The sequence below is a fragment of the Adiantum capillus-veneris genome, chromosome 22 (assembly GCF_014529385.1).
Source record: "Adiantum capillus-veneris isolate H3 chromosome 22, ASM1452938v2, whole genome shotgun sequence".
Lineage (NCBI taxonomy): Eukaryota > Viridiplantae > Streptophyta > Polypodiopsida > Polypodiales > Pteridaceae > Adiantum > Adiantum capillus-veneris.
Genome location: NC_140952.1, coordinates 58,495,894 through 58,523,211, shown reverse-complemented (window position 1 = coordinate 58,523,211; position 27,318 = coordinate 58,495,894). Strand labels below are relative to the sequence as shown.

General features: G+C 47.5%; 2 protein-coding genes across 17 annotated transcripts in view; one reads left to right on the top strand and one right to left on the bottom strand.

Moving 5' to 3' along the window:
• Positions 1–1,094: 1,094 nt before the first annotated feature.
• ATSPO11-1 (Spo11/DNA topoisomerase VI, subunit A protein) overlaps positions 1,095–27,318 on the bottom strand; it is a 72,185-nt gene continuing 45,961 nt past the window's right edge. For 3 of the 16 annotated variants that reach the window (XM_086495662.1, XM_086495656.1, XM_086495655.1), the window contains 10 exons: positions 6,185–6,201; positions 6,040–6,109; positions 5,919–5,955; positions 5,798–5,845; positions 5,649–5,707; positions 4,550–4,581; positions 4,353–4,458; positions 4,083–4,203; positions 3,742–3,805; positions 1,250–3,673 (listed from right to left, as the gene is read on the bottom strand). In XM_086495662.1, coding sequence (XP_086351788.1) covers positions 3,547–3,673; positions 3,742–3,805; positions 4,083–4,203; positions 4,353–4,458; positions 4,550–4,581; positions 5,649–5,707; positions 5,798–5,845; positions 5,919–5,955; positions 6,040–6,109; positions 6,185–6,201 — 681 coding nt within the window. In that variant the 3' untranslated portion in view covers positions 1,250–3,546. The other 13 variants (XM_086495657.1, XM_086495659.1, XM_086495663.1 and 10 more) reach the window with 10 other exon arrangements.
• LOC147429421 (uncharacterized) lies at positions 14,122–19,403 on the top strand. Its single transcript, XM_086496089.1, has 2 exons — positions 14,122–16,454; positions 19,292–19,403. Exons 1-2 carry the CDS (start codon positions 14,122–14,124, stop codon positions 19,401–19,403), a joined length of 2,445 nt encoding a protein of 814 aa, XP_086352215.1.

Below are 27,318 nucleotides of genomic sequence, written 5' to 3'. Positions count from 1 at the left end.
GAATGACAGTTCTAAGGAATTCTAGTAGCTTAAGTATGGAGTCAGCACCTCAAATTATGCTTGAAGGTCGTGCCTTTGTCAAGCAATACAACCACCTGCTAGTTGCCTTGTCCTTATAAATTATTTTAGATAAATGTCACCTTCTAAATCCCTGTAGCTACTAGCAATTTGGTCGACATATTGGAATTTCGTTCTGTTTTGGTAGCTATTAATGTCTCTACAATCCCTTAAGCTTACTCACTTCAAATCTTTCAGTTCCTCCTCCTTTATCATGTCATAGATTATCTCAAGTTCATCATCGTAGACATTAGAGAGTGTTCTTTCACCCTCTATACTGCTAGTTATTATCTTACAGAGTTTGCAGGTTCAAGAAACAATCAATAAATGTGTTCATAGAGATCAATGTAGCATGGAATACATCTACAAAATCCACAAAGATATAGTAAGATCTGAGGTTTGGGCACATTTAGATCAAAAGAATCAAACCATTATCAACATCATCAAGCATATCATTCAGGAAGAGCAATTCGGCATAAATTAGAAGACCAACAAGGAATCTCAATTTGGCATGCAACTTAAAAACAAAATATCATTGTGCATCAATGCCCAATTATTTCATCATAATGCAAACCACTTGCACCACTTTATAAAGCCAAGAAGCTATCCAACATCACAAAAGGGCATCTCCTTTTCCTTCCCCAACATTAAGAATTCATAACAAGCGTTTCTTATCCACACAATAGAGCCTGCATTTTCAGAACACAGCCATCTATAGAAATATACATGACAAGCTACAAATTCCCTAAAAATAATGCAATAGTCTCTACCTCAAAAATAAGGATAAGGCCTCAACCAGTATGTTCTACTTCACATATACGATTTAAATTCATACCTTAGGTTTTGATGCTTGAATCAAGCTCAAGGTGTCACTATAACGGTCAAAGCTATGTTCTAACCCCATTAAAAACTCAACAAAAAGGAGCCTTCCACTCTACTTTGGCACATACAATAACAAGTGGAAACCTTTAAGACCGCTTTTCTACTTAGTAGCATACACACTAGGATCCTCAAGCTTCAAGACGCACAAAAGGCATTTCCCTCCTTTCACATCTAGGAATAAGAACTCCCTCATTGATCTCATCTATCCAATTCTTGATGAAGGAGTATGAGCTTTGCAACTCTTTGAAATCAATCTCCTCATTTTCCTCCTTTGAATGCTCTTCAAACCTGTCATCTTTATCACATTTCAAGTCAAAATGAGTGTGGTCCTGCATGAAGGGCTTCAATGAATCTAGATTTGTATGTGCAAAGTTAGGAGCCACATTGTGGCAATGACAACGTATAATTGAGGCATCATGCCATTCAACCAAGAAAACTTATCCATCACGACAAATATGGTAGGAAATAATTAAAAAAGAGTCCCACTTGTATGACCCTCAAGAGATAACGTAGCAAAAGCAATGAATATTTGCATCCATAAATCAGGGAGAGCTTGGAAAAGATAAGAAGGATTTAATTGCCTCCTACTCTGACATGGTCTGAACTTGTCGGAGAAAGCTCCAAAGATTTTTTGACAAAGACAAACATGCTAAATCGTTGGTGGATTCGAAGAAGGAGAGCTAGGAAAAGAAAGAAAAACACTTAAAAGACTCATCCATTTGTGGTGATAACTCCAACTTTTGTAACGAGGACATGGAGAAGAGGAGGAAGGACATTCGCTACCCTTGTCTATGAGAGGATGAGTAAGGGAGTAGGAAGAAGCCACTAAAGCTAGAGACATACATGTTGCCCTAATCCACTCGAGCTCATTTAGATGATGAATAGCACTCATTTGTGTAGCAAAAAGGCTTGTAGCATGTTTCGCTCAAAACTTTAAAATGCAGCAAAAGGTTCACACTAGGTTTCAATCAAATCTAAATGCATTAATTTGGCCATTCTTTAACTTCCGTTTATAGCCTTGTTCAGATGACCAAGAGCTAGCATTGTAAATATTGTACACCTTGCTAAGTGTGGTCTAACTCGCTTTATATTTTCTCTTTCGTGTAATAATATTTGTTCTCTTATTTTTTCCACTCATCAGAAATTTCATTGTGTATTGTGCGATTCTCAAACCCCAAGCTCTCTCTCTCTCTCTCTCTCTCTTCGTTTGTCAATTGTGTGAGCACAATATAAATTATAGCCTTGATCCTCAAGGAATTGACTTTTGAAATATATATTGTGGTGTGGAGGTCCGACCCATGTAGGCAAGTTCTTCATAGACATAGGAGTTGCTGCATCTTTGGTGCAGAGGTGCCTTGTCTTTTCATTTGCATACGTAGCAGTCAAGCTCCATGATTCAGTTTAAGTTTTAAGGTCTCTTTCTTTGTAGTAGGTTTTTCCTAGTCTTTGTCTTACTCGATCACACCGAACCCCTTTATGGAGATGATGTATGTCGCAAAAAAAAATTCGCACCTAATCCTCAGTCAGTCCTTCCTCGTCTTGTCCATTTCATTGGGATAGCGACCTGATGTTTGCATAAGCGAGATGTTCGAGTTCCATACCTTGATGATGATTGGCATGATGACGAGTCCAGCCCCCAAGCTCAGTCCCTTAGCCCCGAAGCTGTTGTATGATCACTCCCCCCAGATGAGGCGTTGGAGTTGATCCCTCTTTTGTCAAGTCCCTTCTCCGACCAAAATTGTAAAAAAGATGTCCATCTTTTTCTCCCTAAGGGGGGAGGTGTGGTGTGGAGGTCCGACCCATGTAGGCAAGTTCTTGGCATGATTGGTATCGTGCCTATAAAGATAGGTTGTCGACTATTGAGGAGGCAGACCTAGTTTGTAGTACAACGCTCTCTCTCTCTCTCTCTCTCTCTCTCTCTCTCTCTCTCTCTCTCTCGCCTCACGTGACGACACGTCACAATATGTCGTGATGTTATCCTAGTGCAAGTAGATTCTCTCTCTCTCTCTCTCTCTCTCTCTCTCTTCCTTTTTCTAGTATCATGTGATCTCAACTCTCACTCGCCTCGAACTTGCAACCATTGTTCATAGAAAGAACCATGTACCATTTGGGGGTCAACCCTCGATGCTACGACCACAGGCGATGACGCGTACAATTAGCCTATTGCCTAGTGGTTCTCTCTCTCCTCTCTCTCTCTCTCTCTCTCTCTCTCTCTCAGAGACAACCATAGTTTGTACACCGCTGACTTGGCCTATGAGACCAATACAATATATGCAATGAGATGTATCTCATCTCAAATAGTGAGGATTTTCATATCTTAATTGTTTTTCCCGTTTGGAGACTCTCTCTCTCTCTCTCTCTCTCTCTCTCTCTCTTCCTTCCTTCCTTCTTGAGTTCAAGACCTATTAATAGATCTTTGAGGTCTCTTGGGATTGTTCCTGCGACATTAAAATCTCTTTCTTCTTCTTCTTCTTCTACACACACTGAACCTTTGCAATTCTCTCTTCAAAGTGACTCTAATAGCAGACTTCAGAGAGGTTACCAATTCTCCAATATGCCCTAGGTCCTTGCTGCTGCTTTTGAGCAGTGTCATTTCCATGGGTCTCTTTACAAATGTGACCCGCTTTGTATCTTTGAAGGCAGGTAGGACTCTGCAAGGAAGGACAAAGAAACGGATGCAATGGCTTCTATTTCTAGCTTCACTGCCTGCTGCAGCATCATCTCTATCTGGTTGCTGCACAGTATAAAATTTTAAGGCTTGGCAATCAAAAGATTAATTGATACAGAAAAACTCTACAATACCTCCAGGAGGGAACATACTGCTTCACATACGGCCTTTTAAGTATGGCAGTAGCCTTCTGTTTGTCTGCAAGGCCAAGGAAAACTAGTGCCTGTCAGCTCCTATTTTTCCTGGATGAAGAAGGTACACATGCTAGTCAAAAAATCTTTGGCAAACCCAAGAAAGCTTTTTTGGAGTGAACGAAGCGTGAATTTTCATTCTCAGTGCAATCCTGTGTAGGCCTAATCCATGCATTGATAGCTTTTGATACTCAAATTCTTTTGTTTTCTCCATCCACAGTCTAAGAACCTTTTGAAAGTAACTTCAGCACAGTAACAACAGAAATTTCGCAGGACGATATTACCTCGTGCGCTTAAAGGGAGAAGACACCTAGCAGGAACTCCAAAGACTTCACAATCTGATAGGAGGATACCTAACCAATGTATGGATGGTGTTACTAAAGCCTCTGCATCGTAAGCCATTGACTGTAAGCAGAAAGGAAGGACAAAAATAGTTATCCTCTTCAGTTAGCGCCCACTCCTCAAGAAAATCTTTGGCCTGCTTTAGCAAGATTGTTTGAGAGCTTGGTAAAAAAATGGTTTGAAATTGTGTGGAAAGATGTTTACAAACTTACTAAGGAGCCAAATGTGTATGTCAGAAGGATATCTAAGCCGTGAGGATCTCCGTCTACCAAGCCAAAGACTGGCAGGCCCAGTTTGTCTTTAAGAAGCCGCAAGAAACTGCTTTAGACAAAGTTGTATCACTGTATAATGACAAGGGTTCGCCTCCTGAAGGTTATTAGAAAAGAGCAATTGTTTGTATTATTCTGACCTTCTCGTAGCAACATCTGGATAACCTTTTCCCTGCACAAAGACACCTAGAGATCACTAAATTTGTACAGGTCTAACACACCTTACCCAAAAATATATTATTTTGAAACTTGCAGACACAAATCACTCTCTTATAGAACACATGCCTGGTTTTGTAGACAGAGGGCTACTACACTCCCTTCAAGGAGCAAGAATCCACTTTAGCAACTGATACAATTCTGATGCTTGCTAGACCTTACCTTTTATAGGTTTGAACTTTGAAGTCTCCGGCACTCAAAAGGGTGTATAAAACTATCTACTGTGACAAAGGTTAAAAACACCTGATAGTAGCATGGCCTCATCCAAAAAGATAAAATCTGACTTGCCAATAATGCCAAAACGGGCAGTACGTGTCTGGATTGAATGGTCCACAAGTTGTAATGGCGAGACAAGCAATAGCAATAAGCCTAACGTTGGCTGGAGTAGGGTACATTGTCTTCTGAAAAGGGGGGGGGGGGGGGGCGGGGGGGGAAGAGAAAACAAACAACAAAGAATACATCTCTTCCAACTCAAAAATTCCACTCTGTTGATATGTATGAAAAAAAATTCGATAAAAGAAACAGTGGGCATGTCTTCAACATGGCCACATAACAATCAGCAAGAGACATGCATAGGGGGAAACCACTGCATTGTTCAAGGGCAACAACCCTAGCAACACAAGCACGCCAAGTGAACATATGTGTCCATCTCCATCAATTAATTTCTTAGGGACTTGTATGCACAACTGACACAACACCGTGAAGCAGCTTCCTCTTCGGAATATCAGTCATAAGGGCCACGTAACATTGAGCAAGAGCCATGCATAGGCATCCTCGATGGAGTCCTCCCCAGATGATCCAATCGAGGGGGGAAACTCACCAAGTGAACACAGGTGTCCATTTTCATCAATTAACATTTAGGCCAACCTTTAGTCATGAAGACTATTACTAGAAACTCATTTTATACCTGATAACTCATGTTACCTAGAACTCTCATATTCATATGACCTTTCATGATGCCTTATTTTCCAAAGGTATAAATCAGTCCTAATTTTTCCCTCAAAGAAAAATAACAAATCTTACAGATATGATGATACATCGATTTTTAAGACAGTATCCATCATTTGCAAGGCGCTGAAAGACTGCAAGTTTCATCGGCAGCAATAAGATGCCGACTCTTTCCATATAGAACGTGGTGTTGCAAATTCACTGTTTATATTAAAAAGGGAAACCTGTTTCTTTCTCAACAAGGAGTATGTAATCTGCAAGACTCCTGATATCTGCTTACAAGAAACAAGAGAGTAAGTGAACACTTAAACAGACTCCATGCCCATGAGAACCTTTGATACATACTTTGAACTAAGTTTGTGTGAACTGGAATTGGCAAGCCCTGCAGGTGAGCAAAGATTTGAGACGTGCAAAGACTACTGGCAGCAATTTATCATTTACAGGGCAAGTGAGCTGTTTGACTTACAGTGCAGCTGTACTTCATGCAGTCAATTCTCCTGCCATCATCATTGTAGTTCAACCATCCCATTACCAGACTAAAGAAGAATTCAGTGTGAGCATGTGGGATTGGCTGAATATAAAATTTAATGAGAATCCAAGCACACATATACCCTTTGCTCACTGAAACCTGCACAGGTCATACAAACACAAAGCACATAAATGTCAGCATGGAGTACCCTTTACTCTGCAAATACTTGAAACGATAATACAGTTGCATAGGTTCCCCTTTTTTTGAGCAAGACATGTTATTCTATTAAATAACCTGAGGGGGCACAGGCACAAATCCCAATAAAGAAAGGAACAAAATACATTAACATCTCTTAAAAGCCAAAATGATCCATGGGACCAGAACAAGCTACTGCTGATGAGAATATATATAAGTGTCAACAAAACTGATGCATCATCTAAACTAAATCCCTAGCTAGAAAGGGAAAGAAGAATCCCTTTGGTGCAAGCTACAGCCGGTATATCGTAGGATCAATCTCAACTCAGCACAATATCTCCATCAGGGGGTGCCGTGAATAGGAAAGACGAGTGGATCATCATGTCTTGCTCCTTTGATGGTGGGTGATGATGACTTGAATGTGCTGATGGTGAGGAAACTCTATGCATGGTCCTCGTGGTTGTGGATGTCTCGCTCTACAGATGGCAATGGCTCTGTCCAATGTTGCTAGAGAGGCATCTCTCTCTTCATGGTAGGCCAGTAAACACCCCACCGAGTTAATCTTTGTAAGGTTTGATCTCGTGCAAAATGTAGACCTACGATTGTGGTATGAGCTTGACTCAAATAGGCTTCTTGTTCCTCAGGAATAATGCACACGAGCAGGATTCCATCCTTGGTTTTGCAATACAATCTTCCAGCCAGCAATTGATATAGGGCAGATTGCTCAATCTTACACATGGTAAGTCAGTGGATAGGGAAGTAGAGGCTGCTGGAGTTGCAACACGGACATTGAAAAAGTCTGCAAGGGCTCTCTATGTTGGCAGCCTGGGGCCTGTTGCTCTCCTGTCTCCCTAGAATATTTCCCTTCAAAAAGGAAGAGGCCTCTCTCACATGGTAAGTCAGTGGATAGGGAAGTAGAGGCTTCTGGAGTTGCAACACGGACATTGACAAAGTCTGCAAGGGCTCTCTATGTTGGCAGCCTGGGGCCTGTTGCTCTCCTGTCTCCCTAGAAGATTTCACTTCAAAAAGGAAGAGGCCTTTCTCACTTTAGAGACCCGATTAAATTGCCCCCAGAGAAAGCTGCATCAAACTGCTGAGTGAATGCCACAGCCTTCAAAGTTCAACTCGTCTGCTGGCCATGGAAAGTATCAAATTTGAAACTTTGTCCTTCCTCCTTGTAGTCCTTTTGTCCTCCAATGGAGTCAACTGATCATAAGATGTAGCCAAAAGCAAAATGTTTCCACTGCCATCAAAGTAGTCCCAAAAGGTGAGGTCATACTGGTACCACACATGCCTCTAAACTGAGTCCCAAAAAGGACATCCCTTTATACTAGGCCTCCTTACCTTTTATAGAGATGGCATGGAGGCCCCAAAATCCCCATAGCTTCCTTGTTGCATCCATGGATTTGACCTTTAAGCCATCTCATAAAAGAAGGCACTCTCCCAATAGCCAGCCTCTATTGTTGCTGCTTAAAAAGCTGGTGGCTGCTGTTGCTGCATCTGCTGTCTTCAAAGAGAGGTGACATCCTTAGAATTGGATGTTCTGGTACCCGTTACGGTGGCCTTGGAAAGGAAATTAATTGGTCCTCTATGTTCCTTCTACTGCTTGATCGCAATTCATGTGCTTGGCATCTTTTGAGTAAGTGGTTTATGCCATTATCAACACAAACTTTCCTCTCAGCATCACTGTCCAGATCAGTGGCGCCATGATCCTCTTGATGATGATGTATCTCCAGTTTGTTCCTCTCTCCCCCTCAACTTGGACCTCCACTTTTAACAATGACTTCCTCTTCTTTGTACTCCCCTTTCTCCTAATTGTTGATGGAGGGACTGATGTCATGATGAGATTTGTATCTCCAACTAGATAGAATTGCCCACAGAAGATCTGTTGACCTCATGAGGTATGGACATTGTGCCATACATCCCTCCCACATAGCTAGGCATCCCCCTCCACATAGGACAAAAGAAGTTGTGCCATAAGGTCCAAAAGCACCTGCTCCATATCGATCGAATCCCCTTGCAGGCATACCAAACTAGCTCTTGTCCGCCTTATTTGAGAACGTTAGAATCGTGCCCAGATAACCAGGGTAGGGTTGCATCTATTGTTGCATCTGCTGTTTGGCTACTAAGTTGCGCTTTGGTTGCTTTTACCTTCGCTTTTGCTTTTACCTGAAAGTTGATCACCCCTTCCATGAAATTTTATAAAGAGCTGACCCCCCTACCACCTCGGAAGACATGAAGCTCTAGTTTACTGCAGACAGTGTACTAGAGGCAAAAAAGAGTACAGACTTAGAGCCCATGTCAACATATGACATGATAAATGTGATACATAAGCAATAAAAGCATGCTCGGACACACCCACACACAGGCAGATTCATCGCATACACACGTACAGACTTTAAGAGCACTTACGTGCTGAGAGCACCCAAGAGTGTAGTATTCGCAGATTTGAGAAGAGGAGAGTGTCAGTTGCAGGATGTGCAACGTGGTTGTGGCCCGCCGACTCCAATATTGACTTTCTCCCATACCTTCGTACGGGTCTTGTTTCCATGCAATGTGTTCAAAGCCTATTGGAACTCGAAACTGAAAACTCCTTCTCCTTTTGATTTTATTTTTTTTTGCAAAACTCGTTTTTTGCAAAAACGGGCTGAGAAGGACAAGGAAAACAGCATTTTGAGCATTTTTACGTCTCATGCACATAGGCAAATTCTGCACCGATTAGGAGATATTTAAGTTTTCGTACTCTGCTGTATTAGGGGGGCCGCAGACAGCAGAACAGAGAAGGAGAGAGCTTTGGTTGTTATATGCTCCACCATAGCCCATCGATTGAAGAAGAAGCAAGCTCTGGTTGTGTTGCTTTCGGTGTTGTTCCCTCTCCCCTTTCTTCTCTTCTGCTCTGTTGCGCGGTGTTTCCGGGTGTGTGTAGGTAGGTGTGTCCCCCCGATGGTGTGATGTGCAAAGAGAGAGAGAGAGAGAGAGAGAGAGAGAGAGAGAGAGAGAGAGAAATGAAATGAAATGAAATGTTATATTAACGTCTTCAAAAGGCCACGCTGACCTATGAGACCAAACTGATACAAAAGTGGTGAATCTGTTACAATGTCTGGGTACCTTAGTACTAAAGTACTAAGTGTGAAAAGTGTGAAAGTGTGAAAATAAATGTGAAATCTAAATACAAAGTATTAAATAAACTTCTTAGGAGCATTCTGGGTGTCTGGCTAGAATGCTTCTAATCCTTTGTTGTAGTCTCCTCCGGTGAAGTGTACTTATGCATCTTGGTCGTGGTCGTCTCGATTTCCTAAGCTCAATCGCTCTGTCAATTAGGGTGCCTTTGGTATGAATGTGGGTACTCCTTTGTGCTGGCTGCTGGCCTCTTGCTTCTCCTTCCACTCCTGCTTCTCTCGATCCGAGAAATCTGTGATCGGCCTCTGAGGCTGTAGTGCTCTTTGTCTTCTCATTAGATTATCTCTGTGCCAATGTAGTTCCAATAGGTACAAGCCTAAGCATCTTTGATCTTGGTATTGCATGATTCTATCTAGAGGTCCAAAGCCTTCTTTAAATAGGCAATGGAAACGCCCACGTATCTCATAGTATACTGTGCAGTGGCATATGTAGTGTAATTCTGTCTCCGGCTCCATTCCGCATAACTTGCAAATTCTGCTCTCAGGTGGGATTCCCCTAAATCTGCCAAATTCAATTTCCAACTGGTGTGAGGATGTATGAATCTGACCAATAGCACATCTCAAACCATGAGACAGGTGGGTATCCATGTAGCTCGGGCGAATCACAAATCCATCTTCAGATAGTTGTAGGAAGTTTTCTTTGTAGTCGGCCATCTTCGTGCCCAATTCTTGTGTAGGGTCTACCCATGTCCTCTTAGTATCCAACTATATGAGATCCTGTTGGATGATTTTATTAATCTCCGTTTGTGTAATTGCCAGTGATGGAGCTTCAAGAGAGTATTGGAAGGGGGGTAATCTTTCCATACTGAACCCGTGTCTCTGAAACCATGAGGACAGTTGCGCATACTAGCATGATGTATCCCCTTTCATTGCTAGTTGTCGAGACGACTCGAGGGCCAGTCTAGTATATCGGAAATTATTTGTATCCCACAAACCATGTATAAAGGACACTGATCTGGTAAGAGCTCCAATTTCTATCGGAGGGGCAGCTAGTTCCGCTCGGGTAATCACGTGTGGTACGGAGGCCTTGGTTCTAATCATTCGCCATAGTTTTGTTCGTGGTTCCTGAAACTGCACTTGTGAACACATCCTCTCCAACCCTCCCATGGCCGCAGAGGCTCTGGATAATCTAGCATCCACTGCTTTCTTAAGAGTAAACTTCGGTCCTGCAAATACCACACCAAGGTATGTACATGTATGCATCTGTGTACTCTACTGTATCCTGGCCATATGCAAATGTAGGTGCCGATCTCCTAACCCACTGCGGTGTGGTGTTAAACACCATAACTTTGGTTTTACGCAAGTTTACCGACATTCCACTGTCCTCCGCGAATTTATGTAATGCATCTAGCTGCCTCTGCATTCCATCTGGTGATTCTGCTATCAATACAATATCATCTGCATACAACAACAAAGGGATCCATGACCCTGCAAGTTGAGCACCTTTGTCACCCTCTCTCTATCAATGTAATCTAATACTCATCTATGTACATACCAAATAAAGTAGGGGACAGCGGGCATCCCTGCTTTACTCCAACGATGGAATGAACAATGTTGGAATCCCCTTCTGGAGTACGTACATAACCAGTTACTAACCCGTATAAGGCCATGATCCCCCAAATAATCTCTTTGGGGACCCCTAACTCTTGCCTCCTGCGCATCAATCTGGCCCTTGGTACTGTATCAAAAACTTTCCGAAAATCCACAAAGCAACAATACATCCTTCTCCCGTTTTCTCTTCCTTCCTCAATAATGGCTCTGAGCGTAAGAATATGATCTAAAGTGGAATAACCCCTTCTCAATCCAGCTTGTCCTGTTGCCCTTATGCCCTCATTCTCTGCCCATCTACTCAATTTTTGTTCGAGAATGGATGCGTACAGTCGGGTCAATGTGTGACCTACCATAATGGTGCGGTAGTTCCCGGTATCATAGGATCCCCTGACTTGAAAATAGGTACGATAGTAGATAATTTCCAAGATTCAGGTAATCCTTCACACATGACCCGATTAAACAGACGAGCAAGGACTTCTGAAAGTAGATCCCTGGCATGGATCAGATGTTCTGCTACTAAACCATCATGATCATATGCTCTTCTTGTCTTCATCTTATCAATGGCTTTTTTCACCATTTCCGCAGTAAAGAAAGTACTAGTAGCAGGGCATGGCTCTAGCGGATCTGGTAATGGAGGCTGTCCAGATACCATATATAATGATGTTACATATTGACCCCAAATCTCAGGAGAAGTAATTGTCGCAGGCGGTGAGTGCTCGTGAAATAAGCGCCAGGCCTCATGTGAGTCCTGACTCAAGAAGAGCTTATATAAATCCTTCTCCAGTTTGGCTAAAAATGCTCTTTTCTTGCGATGTACTATACGTCGAAGAGCAATCCGAGACTGCTTATATGTGATGATCCCAAGTGTAAGCGCTTTCTGGACTTGGGTTCTCGTCTCTCTGCATTCCTCGTCATACCAACTGTTTTGAGGCATGTTCCCAGATCCTCTCTTCTGATCAGGTTGAGTATGTGGGTATGCCTCTTGTGCTACTCCATGTAGTATCTCTGTTAACTGAGAAGTAATCTCCTCTACGGTATATACTGGCTCGGCTGCCAACATCCTATTATAGATCTTTTCCACATAGACTGAATCAGTCTCTGGCGTGATAGTATATCTTGTGTGTGTCTTCTTCCTTTGTACTTGAGAGGCATTGTATTGGAAGGAGATTGATAAGGTCAAGAGAGCATGATCCACTGCAATCCCAACCGGTCTTGGTCCCACCTTAAAGTCCTCGATACTAGAAATAAAGCTTGGTGAAGTCATGACATAATCCACTGTACTGGCCCCATGCCTGTGCGGGAAGCATGTGAATCCCCATGATAACGGGAAATTCTCTAGACCATTAAGTATGGCCAAACCATGTATAGTTGCCATCTCCATGAGATGTCTCCCATATTCAGTGTGTTCTTTATCCTGTGAGTTTGAGAAAAGTGTGTGTCTGTGTGTATGATTATGTGTGGATAGGGGTGCAGCGGAATCCCTGGTGTAGCAGGGCTACAGTGTCACTTTATAGGACATAGAGTTGGACAGTGGGTTACATTGGGACTGGTTCACACTAGACGGACCCTCTGGACGGACGTCTGGTCTGGGAGTGACACGTGGCAGGGTACCTACCGACGACCGACGGTGGCCTAGTGGACCTCGTGGCCAGGTCACCACATGGCTGACATTTATGAGCCGTTGGTGGCTCTTTACGGTGGTACATATGAGTAGTCGTTTTGGGATAGTTCCATCTTATCTTGCACGTAGTCGTCTGGAGAGTCTTACACAGAGCACTGCTTCACCATCCCTGCACATCTGAGCCTCGACACCCCATTTGTACCTGTGAGTCCTGGGCTGGAGCGGAGTGTGCTGCCACGCCAGCGTCTGTACATGGTTCTTGGAGCTAGTCGAGTCCACATGTTCTGGTCCACTGTTGTGTCTCTGTTGTTATCCATTGTTTCTGTGTTGTTATCCTTTGTTTCTGTGTTTCATTCTGTTTGAGAGAGTTTTCATTTGTTTGAGTGAGATTGTCACGCTCATTGCACTGAGGGGCACCCACACTGTAGAGAGCACGACGCATTATCCGCGCTACAGGTGCTCTCATTTTGGCGATCACGGTGGGACCTCAACTGAAGTCTCACTCTGTTGAGTAGCTGGTTTCTTCGCCTCGCCTGTGCAGCCTGTTGGTCTGGTTTGGTCTGGTTCAGCTTAATCTAGCTGGTCTAATCTCTCGCCTTGTTGGTCCTCTCTCGCAGTGGTCCACCGAGTGCTCGTCCTGGTCTAGGCTTTCCTCGTCCCTGGTCTCTGGTCCTTGGTCCTTGGTCCTGGTCTAGTCCTCGCCCTGGTCCAGCCTCCTCGTCCTGGTCCTTGGTCCTGGCCTAGTCCTCGCCCTGGTCCTGACCTCCTCGTCCTAGTCCTTGGTCCTCGGTCCTGGTCCTGGTCCTTGGTCCTTGGTCCTTGGTCCTGGTCTAGTCCTCGCCCTGGTCCAGTCCTCCTCGTCCTGCCAGCTAGGTGGTCTAGTCATTGGTCCTGGACCAGGTGGTCTAGTCACTATCCTCACTTGTTCGGTTTTAGACCCGTGTTGTTCACTGCACGACACATACAAGGCGGTCGGTTGAGCGTCAAAGCGCACTACTGAGCCCTCTGAAGCACTATAACAGAAGACGCCCTGTGGTATCTAGTAGAAGGCCATTAACCTCATCAACCATACCTCCACATACGACATCCCCCATTCCTTCATCCGGTTCCACATCTTCCAGATCACCTTCTCCAGCAAAGCTCTCTCCTAGTCTGCTACAGCAGGCTATTGAGCAACAGGCTCAACAAGGGGCCATGGAGGCGTTGGCTAGTGTGTTGGCCAAGGTAAACATCAAGTTCCCCACCTTCAAAGGACTATCCTCGGAAGATGCGGACGACCATGCACGGAGGTTCGTATCTCTCTGTAGAGGACGTGGTCTTAACAGGGAAGATGCTTATCTGGTACTTTTTCCATCAACCTTGGATGGCTTAGCAGACAAATGGTACAGCCAGTTTGCAGAGAATCATTTTTCAACTTGGGCAGACTTAAGACAACAGTTCTGTGCAGCTTTTAGGCCGGGCGACTACCAAGAGAAAGTGTTGGATGAGTTGGCCAACATGGTGCTCCAACCAGAGGAGACTTTTGCAAAGCTTATGACCAAAACCAAGCCTCTGGTTGCCAAGCTTCCCCAGCAACCCGGTGAATTCATGGTTAAAAAGTGGGTGGAGAAGGCGCTTCCCAAAACCTCTCAACAAAAACTCCGGGAGAGCCTCCGACCCGACGCCACTCTGGAGGAATTCATCGCCGCTGCTACGAGGATAGAAGGGGCTAGGAAGCTGTTCACCAGCCCCCCTCACATAGAGACCCCCTCTGTGTTTTTGGACAATCCTTCTGATCCTTTATCTTCTTTACGCAGGGAACTGGAAGCCCTAAAGTTACAGCGAGCTCTTCAAGAGGAGAGATCCTTCTCTCTTAGACAAGAGAAGCCCCCACATCAAGAGGCTTATGATCAACTTAAAAGAGAGCTAGAAGAGCTCAGGTCTCAGCAGGAGACTAAGGCTATGGTATGGTGTAGCTCATGTCGATCTCCAGGGCATCCTTCTCAGGACTGCCCACTTCGAGCTTACTGCCATTTCTGCGAGAAGCCTGGCCATGATGACAAAGAGTGCTATTATCTGAAGGGAATGCGGCAACTACAACAGAGCCTCGCCCCCAACCTTCAACAAGGGTTGACACCTACATCCAACATGGTTTCACCCTATGGTCATCAACACCCTATGCCACCTCTGCTGACAACACCTCCTATGCAAGGTATGCACAACAACTTCGCATCTCCCAATTTTTATCATGCTAATGCTCCCTCAACCCCTCAGTGCTTCTACACGTCACCCTCAAACTCCATGCAACAACCACCTCGTCCGCCGTTCCGTCCCTCCAATCGGCCCATTTTATGCTACAGATGTGGAGAGTATGGGCATTATCAGAGCAAATGCCCTCTGCCAGAAGGCTCTCCTCCGTGCCAACTTTGCACTGAGGCTCAGGATCACTACACTAAGGATTGTCCTAAACAACGCGCCTCTACCTCTGCGAGCCCAAGTCAGAGCCAACCGGAATTCACCTTTCCCAAGATCAATTTGATAGCAGTTAGTACCAACCCCAAGCCACCACTTTCTGCCCATATGATTGCCTCTCAAGACAAGTTGCAGCTAGTAGAGGAGCCAGCTGGTGTCCTCACACGAGCTCAGAGGGCAGCCCTCGGCCTCAATCTTCCAGCAGGTACAGCCCTTTCCTCCCCAATGTCTACACCTCCTCCAGCAGCTGACATGCCATCCCCTAGTGCTAAGAAAGGATCTTTTACTATGCTTTCCGATATTGATGGGGCTTTCTTAGAAGCAGTTGCTAACTTACAAAAGATCAAGGAAACTGAGAAGACACTGATCCCAAGAGAAAAAACTACAGCAGAGACTATATTGAAGAATACCTTTCAGCCAGTGTCATTGTATGACATGCTTCGACTTGATGCAAATTTTCGAAGTGACACCCTTGCCATCATTCAATCTCTGTACCCTGGTGCAGGGTCTAGTGGCGGGCACCTCCCAATGCAGCCCTCCGAATCCTACATGATATCCTATCCCGAAGCTTCACTTACTGATTACAGGAGTCCGCGTCTAACCGTTTCTATTATGAGCCGTGAATTCTCAGGGGTCATAGTAGATGGTGGGTCGGGTATCAACCTGATGCCTGAATTCACTATGCTGGCATTGGGTCTCCAGCCCACTAGGCCTGCCCCATTCACAGTGACTTTGGCCGACCAGAGGACTGTCTACCCCTTGGGCATTGTAGAAAAGGTGCCTCTGCAGGTTCAAGATTTCACATTCAGCTTGGATTTTGTGGTGGTTCGCCTTCCCCAGGTAGAAGGCGGCTTCCCATTGCTCATTGGCAGACCATGGCTACGACACACGAAAGCACTACATGATTGGGGAAACGATGCAATGTGGATACGAACCCCTGGCTCCCCAATGCAACCGATTCGCCTTGAAGGTGGAATGGATCCGGTGGTGCATCATAGTTCCCTGTCCATGGAGTCCAATCCCGAACTGGAACAACCTACTCTGCCTGACGGGTCAGATGAGGATCTGTTGGAATGGTTGGATGCTACCAAATCTATGCCCTGTTTTGGAGTTTCAATTCACTCTTTGCTTGAAGGTACACCCTCTTCCAATGTTTCCAAGGTAACTAAACCTTATGAGCCACATGAGCCAGCTCAAGAGTTGAAGGTCTCAGAAGATACTCCTGATGCGCTCTCGGTGAAAGCCCTCTTGATAAAAGCCGTTGAATTTGGAAAGCCAAGGAAAAAGTATATAAGCAAAAAGAAATCTCCCCTACAGGAGTTCAACCCCCTTCAAACATCAGCCCCATTGGTGTCTGCTTCTCCAACCAGAACGAAGCTAACCTCTGTGTCTAGCCAACTCCCTTCACAGAGCAGGTCCTGCTTGATGTGCTGGATGAATTCCCTACTCCTGCTCGTTGTCTTGCTGAGAATAGTTGGTTCTGTCCTCAACCTGCACTTTCATAATACCCTAACCCTACTCGCCCCTACCCACCCTCCCCTTCCCCTCGCCCCTACCCACCCCCTCGCCCCTACCCTATCCCTACTCGCCCCTACCCACCCCCTCACACACCCTCGCCCCTACCCTCCCCTCTCGCCCCTACCCACCCACTCACCCCCCCTCGCCCCTACCCTCCCCCTCTCGCCCCTATCTAGCCCTTCCCTCTCGCCCCTACCCACCCTCTTCTCCCCCTCGCCCCTATCTAGCCCTTCCCACCCTCTCCCCTACCCACTCCCCCTCGCCCTCGCCCTAAGTCCCTCCCCCTTGCCCACTCGCCCCTACCCAACCTTTATTCACCCTACCCTTCCTCTCTCATCCACTTAGTTCTCGAATTGGTCCCTACCCTCTCCAATCGGCCCCTACCTAATCCAATCGGTCCCTACCCTCTCCCATTGGTCTATACCCAATCCCAATCCCCTCGCCCCTACCCTCTCCAATCGGTCCCTACCCTCTCGAATTGGTCCCTACCCTCTCCAATCGGCCCCTACCCAATCCAATCAGTCCCTACCCTCTCGAATTGGTCCCTACCCAATCCAATCGGTCCCTACCCCCTCGAGTTGGTCCCTATCGCCCCTACCCTCTCCAATTGGTCCATACCCAATTCCAATCCCCTCGCCCCTACCCTCTCCAATCGGCCCCTACCCAATCCAATTGGTCCCTACCCTCTCCAATTGGTCCATACCCAATTCCAATCCCCTCGCCCCTACCCTCTCCAATCGGCCCCTACCCAATCCAATCGGTCCCTACCCTCTCGAGTTGGTCCCTACCCTCTCCCATTGGCCCCTACCCAATCCAATTGGCTCCCACCCCCTTAAGCCCTCGCCCCTACCCTTCCCTCACCTCTCGTCCCTACCCACCCCCTTAAGTCCTCGCCCCTACCTACCCCCTCGCCCCTACCCCCCCTCCCTTGCCTCAGCCCTAACAAGCCCCCCTCGCCCCTGGTCAGACTGGCATCCAGGTCAAAATGCTTGCTGGGAGCTCTATCCAGATGGACAGATGCCCAGTAACAAGACTGTTGGTGGCGGTGATGATGCCTTTAACACCTTCTTCAGTGAGACGAGATGGGAGCGGGAAAGCATGTTCCTCGAGCTGTGTTTGTTGATTTAGAGCCCACTGTGATTGATGAACCAACCTGGGTACTTACCCCAGAATTCACTTCATGCTTTCATCATATGCCCCAATGATTTCGGCAGCTAAGGCCTATCATGAGCAGTTGTCCGTTGCAGAGATAACCAACACATTTGAGCCATCGTCAATGATGGCAAAATGTGATACTAGGCATGCTAAAAACATGGCATGCTGCACAAAGGGACAGAGAAATTTTGTGTAATCCTATCACAATAGCAAGTTTATGAACCTTTTTGGCTGTTTCCTTGGGGCTTTCAAGCATTCACCTGGTTGCCATCACAATGCCGTTAATGCTTTTTGTTTTGCCATTAAGATGGAGCTTAACCGCATCGCATTATTACTCGAGCTTCTGATCATCCCTCTTTTCGACAATTTCATCAGCAAGTGCGGACCAGGTCATTTTCTTCTCACTATAGTTATGGAGGATAAAGATGCGTTGGATCCAAACCGAGCATATCTCTTTGTTGAGGAGCCTCAGTCTGTTTTGCGGATTGGGATTCTTGGACTATGCAATCATATTGGGTTCTTGCCTATTCAAAGGCTTAAGGCGTCGCAAGCAGGACAGTGTTTTACTCCACTTTTGAGGCATGTAAGGTCATGGTTGGGCCTAGCACCTGCTTCAAGAAATGTACGGATGCAGCACCTAGTGGTTTTCTTTCACAGTTTTTTCAGTATTCCTCTCACCGAGACGGTGAGCGGTCTTGTGGCGGGCAACCTGTAGCAGGGCTACAGTGTCACTTTATAGGACATAGAGTTGGACAGTGGGTTACATTGGGACTGGTTCACACTAGACGGACCCTCTGGACGGACGTCTGGTCTGGGAGTGACACGTGGCAGGGTACCTACCGACGACCGACGGTGGCCTAGTGGACCTCGTGGCCAGGTCACCACATGGCTGACATTTATGAGCCGTTGGTGGCTCTTTACGGTGGTACATATGAGTAGTCGTTTTGGGATAGTTCCATCTTATCTTGCACGTAGTCGTCTAGAGAGTCTTACACAGAGCACTGCTTCACCATCCCTGCACATCTGAGCCTCGACACCCCATTTGTACCTGTGAGTCCTGGGCTGGAGCGGAGTGTGCTGCCACGCCAGCGTCTGTACATGGTTCTTGGAGCTAGTCGAGTCCACATGTTCTGGTCCACTGTTGTGTCTCTGTTGTTATCCATTGTTTCTGTGTTGTTATCTTTTGTTTCTGTGTTTCATTCTGTTTGAGAGAGTTTTCATTTGTTTGAGTGAGATTGTCACGCTCATTGCACTGAGGGGCACCCACACTGTAGAGAGCACGACGCATTATCCGCGCTACACCTGGGCTATAGAGAGGCAAACATTGTGTGTGCTAGGTGTGTTCCCCCTTCCCCCTTTCCATCAGTGGTGCCCCCACTGAGCAGTATACTGATACTCCTTGGTAGAAGTTGAAAGCAGAGTTTGAAGCTGCCAAAAGATTGGCAAATGGTCAAAGTAATGAGTGCAGTTGCGAATTGATCGAGATGGCAAAGCCAAGCATTGGCCCCATTTTCACAAGTATTGAAGATCTAGAGGATTGGGCAGTAGATTTTGAATTGTGAATGATGTCAATGCGTAGATTGACAGATGCGGAAAAGCTGCAGCTGGTACCGTTATTGTTGCGAGGACAAGCAAAGACATGGTTCAATGGTCTAGGTGATGGTGATCGAAGTTCATGGCGAGAGCTATGAATGCAGTTTCTGAAGCGATTTCGGCAAACGATCTCTCCTGAAGAAGCCGGTGCTAAGTTGAAGGCGGTTCGCCAAGATGCAAGTAAAGACTTTTCCATTTTTCTTGAGCAATTTGAAGCATGTTGGAAGCAATTGGAGGTTGCTACTGGGGTCAAAAGCAACCTATACCTGAAGTTGTCAAAGTTTCTTGAGTGCTTGCATCCAAAGATCAAGGACAAGGTGGAGTGTGGAGCCGATACCTATAAAGATATGGTCTATTTGGCCAAAGTGAAGAGCAAAAAAGTGAAGCGGAAGCTAGAGCTGGGCTTGCTAAAGCTTGCTGATTATGTGCATGTTGCGACGATACCATAGTGTTCTATGGTTCAACCGAAGGAGGTGCCAATTGTTCGAAGTGCGGAGCCTGTTGAGGTAAGGCCTATGGTCTTTTTTTCCGAGAAAAAGATCCTTCTATTAGTTACTGAAACTACCCATAGGGCTACAAACACCTCTTCAAGAGAGGGATACAACAACCATGGTGGGAGACTCTCCCAATGAAAAAACCAGCATATGTACATGGGGCTAAATCAAGAAATGGGGGGAGGGAAAAGCCACACAGGCGGTCGGTAATGCCATCGGAGTACACCCTGGACCATGGTGTAGAAAGGCCCACGATGCCAGAGTCGAAGGAAAGCCTCTCTGCGCTCCCGCATGCGGTCGGAGCTGCCCTGTAGTCCCTCGAGCTGTCCTCTGAGAGTGTGGATCATCTCTAGCCAAAAATCGCGAACAGTCTCTGCTGGTGGCACCGGGCAAGCCTCAAAGATGCGGAAGCAACGGGCCCGCCAGATGAACCAGAGTGTCAGGCCACTGATGAGCTCCCAACACTCCTCTCTCTCACTGCACCACTCCTGTGGAGTAAGCTTTGTAGCAGGTTGGAGTGTAGGTCGCCCCTCCTGCATCACTATCATCCTGCTGGTGGAAGATAGCTCAAATTGAAGTGCCGGGCCTGAGAGGGTGGACCAAGCCGCTGCTCCCCAAGTGTACTGTCGAGCCGTGGAGAGCAGGAGGCATCAGCCGAAGAACTCGTAGCCACACCTGCTGAGCCGAGGGACAGTCCCAAAGACAGTGACGCTGACTCTCCACTAGGTGGTCACAAGCTGCACATGCGGCCGAGAGACCACTATGCACTAGCCAGCTCCCAACTGCTGTAGCTCTGTGTGTGACCAGCCACTAAAACAAGGTGACTCGCCTCGGCTGTCTGGAGTCCCACAACCTCTCCCAAAATGTTGCCAAGAACTCAATTGTGAGACCCTCCTCCTGCCAAAGAGGTGCTGCAGCGGAGCGGGCCTCTCTCTGTGCTGCTAGTATATGACGTCCCAGTCGAACAGTGTACTGAAAGAACGGTAAGGCCTATGGTTGGTTATGTTCCTTGGAGGTTTCCAGTTTATGATGTGCATGTGCCAGTGGTGGATGAGCTTGTCAACGAGGATAAGCCCCTTGTCAAAGAGAGTCGGTGTGCTAAAGAGGTAGAAGATGTCGGGTTTCTAGAGCAGCATAAAGAGGTAAAGGAGCATGTTCTTAATGAGATTGTGCATGAAAAAGTAGTAGAATGCAATCAGGTTGCCGATACCTGTAGCGCGGATAATGTGTCGTGCTCTCTACAGTGTGGGTGCCCCTCAGTGCAATGTGCGTGACAATCTCACTCAACAAATGGAAACTCACTCAAACAGAATGAAACACAGAAACAATGGATAACAATAGAACAACACAGACACAACAGTGGACCAGAACATGTGGACTCGACTATCTCAAAGAACCATGTACAGACTCTGGCGTGGCAGCACACTCAGCTCCAGCCCAAGACTCACAGGTACAAATGGGGTGTCGAGGCTCAGATGTGCAGGGTGAGTGCGGAGGTGCTCTGTGTGAGACTCGCTACAAAGACGACCACGTACAAGATACTGCCACTGGCCCAAAACGACTACTCATATGTACACCATAAAGGGCCACCAACGGCTCATAAATGTCAGCCATGTCGTGACCTGGCCACGATGTCCACTAGACCACCGTCGATACCCTGCCCCCACTGCCACGTGTCACTCCCAGCCCAAAGGGTCCGTCCAATGTGAAACAGCCTAGACCACTGTACTAACTGTTGCCTGTGAAAGTGACACTGTAGCCTGCTACAGGTTGCCCGCCACAAGACCGCTCACCGTCTCGGTGAGAGGAAATATTGAAAAAACTGTGAAAGAAATCCATTAGGTATTGCATCTGTACATCTTTCTTGAAGCAGGTTCTAGGCCCAAAAGTGGAGTTTAGACACACTGCACTGCTCGCAGACGTTTTAAGCTTTGGATAGGCGGGATCCAGTATGATTGCAATCCAAGAATCCCAATTGGGTAGACAGAATAAAGCTCCACAGCAAAGAGATATGCTCGGTTTGGATCCAACGCATCTTTATTATTGATAACCATAGTGAGAGAAAAATGACCTGGTCCATGCTTGCAGATAACCTTGCCACACTTTTTGCAACAACACTCTTCTCCTTGACCATAAGCCTGAGTAACACCGCAAGGAGGGATGACCATAATCTCGAAAGGAGGGCTGACCATAAGCCCAAAAAATATGCTGAGGTTGAGGGGGTGGGGAGGGCTAGGGGGGTTGGCTAGGGACGAGGGGACGGGAGAGGGTGGGTAGGGGCGAGGGGATGGGAGAGGGTGGGTAGGGGCGAGGGGGAAGGGGGAGGGTAGGGGCGAGAGGATGGGGAGGGAGTGGGTAGGGGCGAGGGGTGAGGGCCTAGCCAAGGGGAAGGGAGAGGGTGGGTAGGGGTGAGGGGGAAGGGGGAGGGTAGGGGCGAGGGGTGAGGGCCTAGCCAAGGGGAAGGGAGAGGGTGGGTAGGGGCGAGGGGATGGGAGAGGGTGGGTAGGGGCGAGGTTGAGAGAGGGTAGGGGCGAGGGGTGAGGGGGAGGGTAGGGGCGAGTGGTGAGGGGTGGGTAGGGGCGAGGTTGAGAGAGGGTAGGGGCGAGGAGGTGGGTAGGGACGAGGGCAAGGTGAGGGGGAGGGTAGGGGCGAGGAGTGAGGGGGTGGGTAGGGACGAGGGCAAGGTGAGGGGGAGGGTAGGGGCAAGAGGGTGGGGAGGGGGTGGGTAGGGACGAGGGTGAGTGGGGGACTGGTTAGGGGCGAGAGGGGGTGGGTAGGGGCGAGGGCAAGGTGAGGGGGAGGGTAGGGGCGAGAGGGAGGGTAGGGCGAGGGCGAGGGGAGAGGTGGATGGACAAGGGCGAGGGCAAGGGCGAGGGGGAGGGTAGGGCTAGTGGGAGGGGTGAGGGGGAGGGTAGGGCGAGTAGGCAGGGGCTAGGGGGGGAGAGTGTCGAGAGCTGGGTAGGGGGCGAGGGTGAGTAGGGGGACTAGGAGTGGCGGGGATGATGGAGCTCACCTACAGCTGCTCCCGGCCTAGCTCCACCTCCACCAGCCGCTGAGCAACTGAATGCAGGAGTCAGCACCAGGAGGCCCTGCTGCCAGGAGCCTACAACAGCAGGGGACAGCATTAGTGCCCGCTCTCTTTTGTTTTGGTGACTCTCTTGTAGATTATGGGAACAACAATGTTCGGCGCTCTTGATGATCTCTTTGCCACAACTATGAACCCTAAGGAGGTGGGCATTCTGATTGTGTATAGGATCGAGGGGATAGGGGTAGATAGGTGCAAATAAGGAGCACACAGCTATCATGAGCAAGACAGCTATCATGATCTTGGAATTCATCTTGCAGGACTGGCTCTGTAAAGGGAGTTTGCTAGACACAGAGGAGAGCTTTGTTCTGGTCGGAGAAGCAGACACCAAAGGGGTTGATGTTTGAGGGGGGGTGAACTCCTGTAGAGGAGATTTCTTACTGCTTCTATGCTTCTTCATAGGCTCAGGTGGCACATTAGATTTAGCTACTGTGGAATCATTTGAAGAGGGTGTTCCTTCAGGCAAAGAGTAAATAGAGACTCCATAACAAGGCATAGATTTGGTAGCCTCCAACCACTCCAGCAGATCTTCGTCTGACCCTTCAGGTGTAGTAGGTTGTTCCTGTTCAGGGTTGGTTTCCATTGACAAAGAAACTTGCTGCACCACTGGATCCATACCTCCTTCTAAGAGAATGGGTTGCATCGAGGAGCCAGAAGTTTGTATCCACATTGCATCGTTTCCCCAATCATGAAGTGCTTTAGTGTGTCGCAGCCATGGTCTTCCAATGAGCAAAGGAAATCCGCCCTCAACCTGGGGAAGACGAACCACAACAAAATTCAAGTTAAAAGTAAAGTCTTGTACCTGCAGAGGCACATTGCCCACTATGCCCACTGGGTAGACTGTCCGCTGGTCGGCCAACGTAACTGTGAAGGGAGCAGGGCGAGTAGGCTGTAGACCTAGAGCCAACATAGTGAACTCGGGCATCAGGTTGATGCCAGATCCACCATCCACTATCACTCCTGAGAATTTCCGACCCAAAACGGACACTGTCAGGCGAGGGCTTCTATAATCAGTCAGTGGAGCAGCGGGATTGGATATCATATAGGACTCTGATGGTCGCACTCGGAGGTGCCCGCCACTAGGACCTGCTCCAGGATAAAGTGATTGAATAACAGCAAGGGTGTCACTTCTAAAATTTGCATCTAGCCGCAACATGTCATAAAGGGACACTTGTTGGAAAGTGTTCTTCAAGACTGTCTCTGCTGTAAGCTTCTCTTTTTCTACCTGTTGTTCTTCTGGTATCTTGATCTTCTGCAGATCGGAAACTGCTTCCAAGAAAGCTTCATCAATATCGGAGAGCAAAGATTTGGATTCTTTCATGGCACTAGGGGATGGCTTGTTAACAGCTGCAAGCAGGGTATTCACTGGTGTGAGAATGGGTGGGGGAGTTGAACTTGATGGAATGCTAAGACCGAGAGCGGCTCTCTGGGCTCGGGTGAGGACGCCCAATGGCTCCTCTGCCAACTGCGGCGGCTTATTTTGAGGGGTAACCACGTGGGTAGAAGGGGGCGGCTGAGAAACGTTGCTCACTGCTATCAAGTTGAGCTTGGGAAAGGCAAACTCATTTTGGCTTTGACTTGGGTTCGAAGCCGTGGATGCACGAATTTTATGGCAATCCTTACTGTAGTGATCCTTCGTTTTGGGGCAATGACGGCAGGGAGGGGACCCTTCTGGCAGGGGGCATTTGCTTAGGTAATGCCCATATTCCCGGCATCTGTAGCACAAAATGGGCCGATTCAAAGGGCGAGTCGAAGTACGAGGTGGTCCTTGCTCCTGGTGCATTGAGATGGAGGTGGAGGCATAGAAGCTTTGAGGAGATGATGGAGCATGGGTATTATAAAAGCTCTGAGAGGGAAAAGTGCTTTGCATACCTTGCATAAGAGGGGCTGTCAGCAAGGGTGACATATGGTGTGGATGGCCACAGGGAGAAACCATGTTGGATGCAGGTGCTGGCCCTTACTGAAGAGAAGGACCAAGACTTTGCTGTATTTGTCGCAATCCCTTTTAGGTAGTAACAATCCTTGTCCTCATGTCCAGATTTTTCACAGAAGTGGCAGTAAACCCGAAGGGGGCATTCCTGTGGAGGGTGCCCTGGAGAGCTGCATGAGCTACACCAAACCGTAGCCTTAGTCTCTTGCTGACACTTGAGCTCTTCTAGCTCGCGCTTAATCTGTTCCAATGCCTCGTGATGTGGAGGCTTCTCTTGTCTAAGAGAGAAGGACCTGTCCTCTTGAAGAGCTCGCTGTAACTTTAGGGCTTCCAGTTCCCTGCGTAAAGAAAATAAAGGATCAGAAGGACTGTCCAAAAACACAGAGGGGGTCTCTATGTGAGGAGGGTTGGTGAACAACTTCCTAGCCCCCTCTATCCGCGTAGCAGCTGCGATGAACTCCTCTAGAGTGGCGTCGGGTCGGAGACTCTCTCGTAGTTTTTGCTGAGAACTTTTGGGAAGCGCCTTCTCTACCCACTTCTTAACCATAAATTCACCTGGTTGCTGGGGAAGCTTGGCAACCAGAGACTTGGTTTTGGTCATAAGTTCTGCAAAAGTCTCCTCTGGCTGGAGCACCATGTTGGCCAACTCATCCAACACCTTCTCCTGGTAGTCACTTGGCCTGAAAGCTGCACAGAACTGTTGTCTTAAGGCTGCCCAAGTTGCAAAATGGTTCTCTGCAAACTGGCTGTACCATTTGTCTGCTAAGCCATCCAAGGTGGATGGAAAGAGTACCAAATAAGCATCTTCCCTGTTAAGACCACGACCCCTACAAAGAGATACAAACCTCCTTGCATGGTCGTTAGCATCTTCTGAAGAGAGACCTTTGAATGTAGGGAACTTGATGTTTACCTTAGCCAAAACGCTAGCCAATGGCTCCATGGCCCCTTGCTGAGCCTGCTGCTCAGTAGCCTGCTGTAGCAAAATAGGAGAGAGCTTCACTGGAGAAGGTGATCTGGAAGATGTGGAACCGGAGGGAGGAATGGGTGATGCCGTATGTGGAGGTATGGGTGATGAGTTTGATGGACTTCTAACAAGTTCCAAGGGTCGTCTTCTGTTGTAGTACTTCAGAGGACTTAGGAGTGCGCTTTGACGCTCGACTGACCGCCTTGTATGGGTCATGCAGCGACCACCAAACCAACCAAGCTTTGGGCAAGAAAACCTTGAACTGGCTGAAGACTGGTCTAGACTCTACTAGACCAGGTAAGTGACTAGACCAGGCTAGACCAGGGACGAGGAGGACTAGACCAGGGTCTAGACAAGGCAAGTGACTAGACCAGGTTGGACCAAGGACGAGAGGACTAGACCAGGGTCGAGGAGGTCTAGACCATAGACGAGGGCAGGTTGGACCAGGGCGAGAGATGACTAGGGCGAGAGAGGACTAGACCAGATGGACCAGGCGAGAGGAGAACAGTGCAAGGCAAGGTCGACGAAGCTAGGCAAGGTAGGCAAAGCTAGATAAACCTAACTAGCTTCAAGATTTGCACCTCACAGAGTGAGATTTCAGTTGAGGTCCCACGGTGATCGCCAAAATGAGAGCACCTGTAGCATGGATAATGTGTCGTGCTCTCTAGAGTGTGGGTGCCCCTCAGTGCAATGTGCGTGACAATCTCACTCAACAAATGGAAACTCATTCAAACAGAATGAAACACAGAAACAATGGATAACAATAGAACAACAGAGACACAACAGTGGACCAGAACATGTGGACTCGACTATCTCAAAGAACCATGTACAGACTCCCTGGCGTGGCAGCACACTCAGCTCCAGCCCAGGACTCACAGGTACAAATGGGGTGTCGAGGCTCAGATGTGCAGGGTGAGTGCGGAGGTGCTCTGTGTGAGACTCGCTACCAAGACGACTACGTACAAGATACTGCCACTAGCCCAAAACGACTACTCATATGTACACCATAAAGGGCCACCAACGGCTCATAAATGTCAGCCATGTGGTGACATGGCCACGATGTCCACTAGACCACCGTCGGTACCCTGCCACTGCCACGTGTCACTCCCAGCCCAGAGGGTCCATCCAGTGTGAAATAGCCTAGACCACTGTACTAACTGTGTCCTGTGAAAGTGACACTGTAGCCTGCTACAATACCAAAAGCTTAAAAGTGGACAAAGAGTGTGCAAAGCCAAGGCGGTGGCCAACTTTTCATGGAGCAGAAAGAGGATGAAGATGCAGACACAGAGTCAACCTATGGCGAGGATGATGATGATACAAGCTATGACTTTTGGGAGACTAGTAAAGAGGAAAGCTTGTATGAAGACTTCACGTCCTATGGCGAGTAAACTGATTCCGATGAGGTCAAGCCGGTAAGAGTAAAGATTCCTGACTATGTGTATGAAGGCATGTCGATTGGAAATGTAAATGAAGAGAAAATTGAAGAGCCGAAGTCTGCGAAAGAGGATATGCAAATCAAAGTGGAGTGCGGTACCCTGTT

Bases quoted from the DNA above. Each gene is read 5' to 3' on its own strand.
- LOC147429421 (XM_086496089.1), top strand. From the start codon at position 14,122: ATGACCAAAACCAAGCCTCTGGTTGCCAAGCTTCCCCAGCAACCCGGT. The intron at 16,455-19,291 runs GTCCTGCTTGAT...GTCAATGCGTAG, and splicing joins CAACTCCCTTCACAGAGCAG to ATTGACAGATGCGGAAAAGC.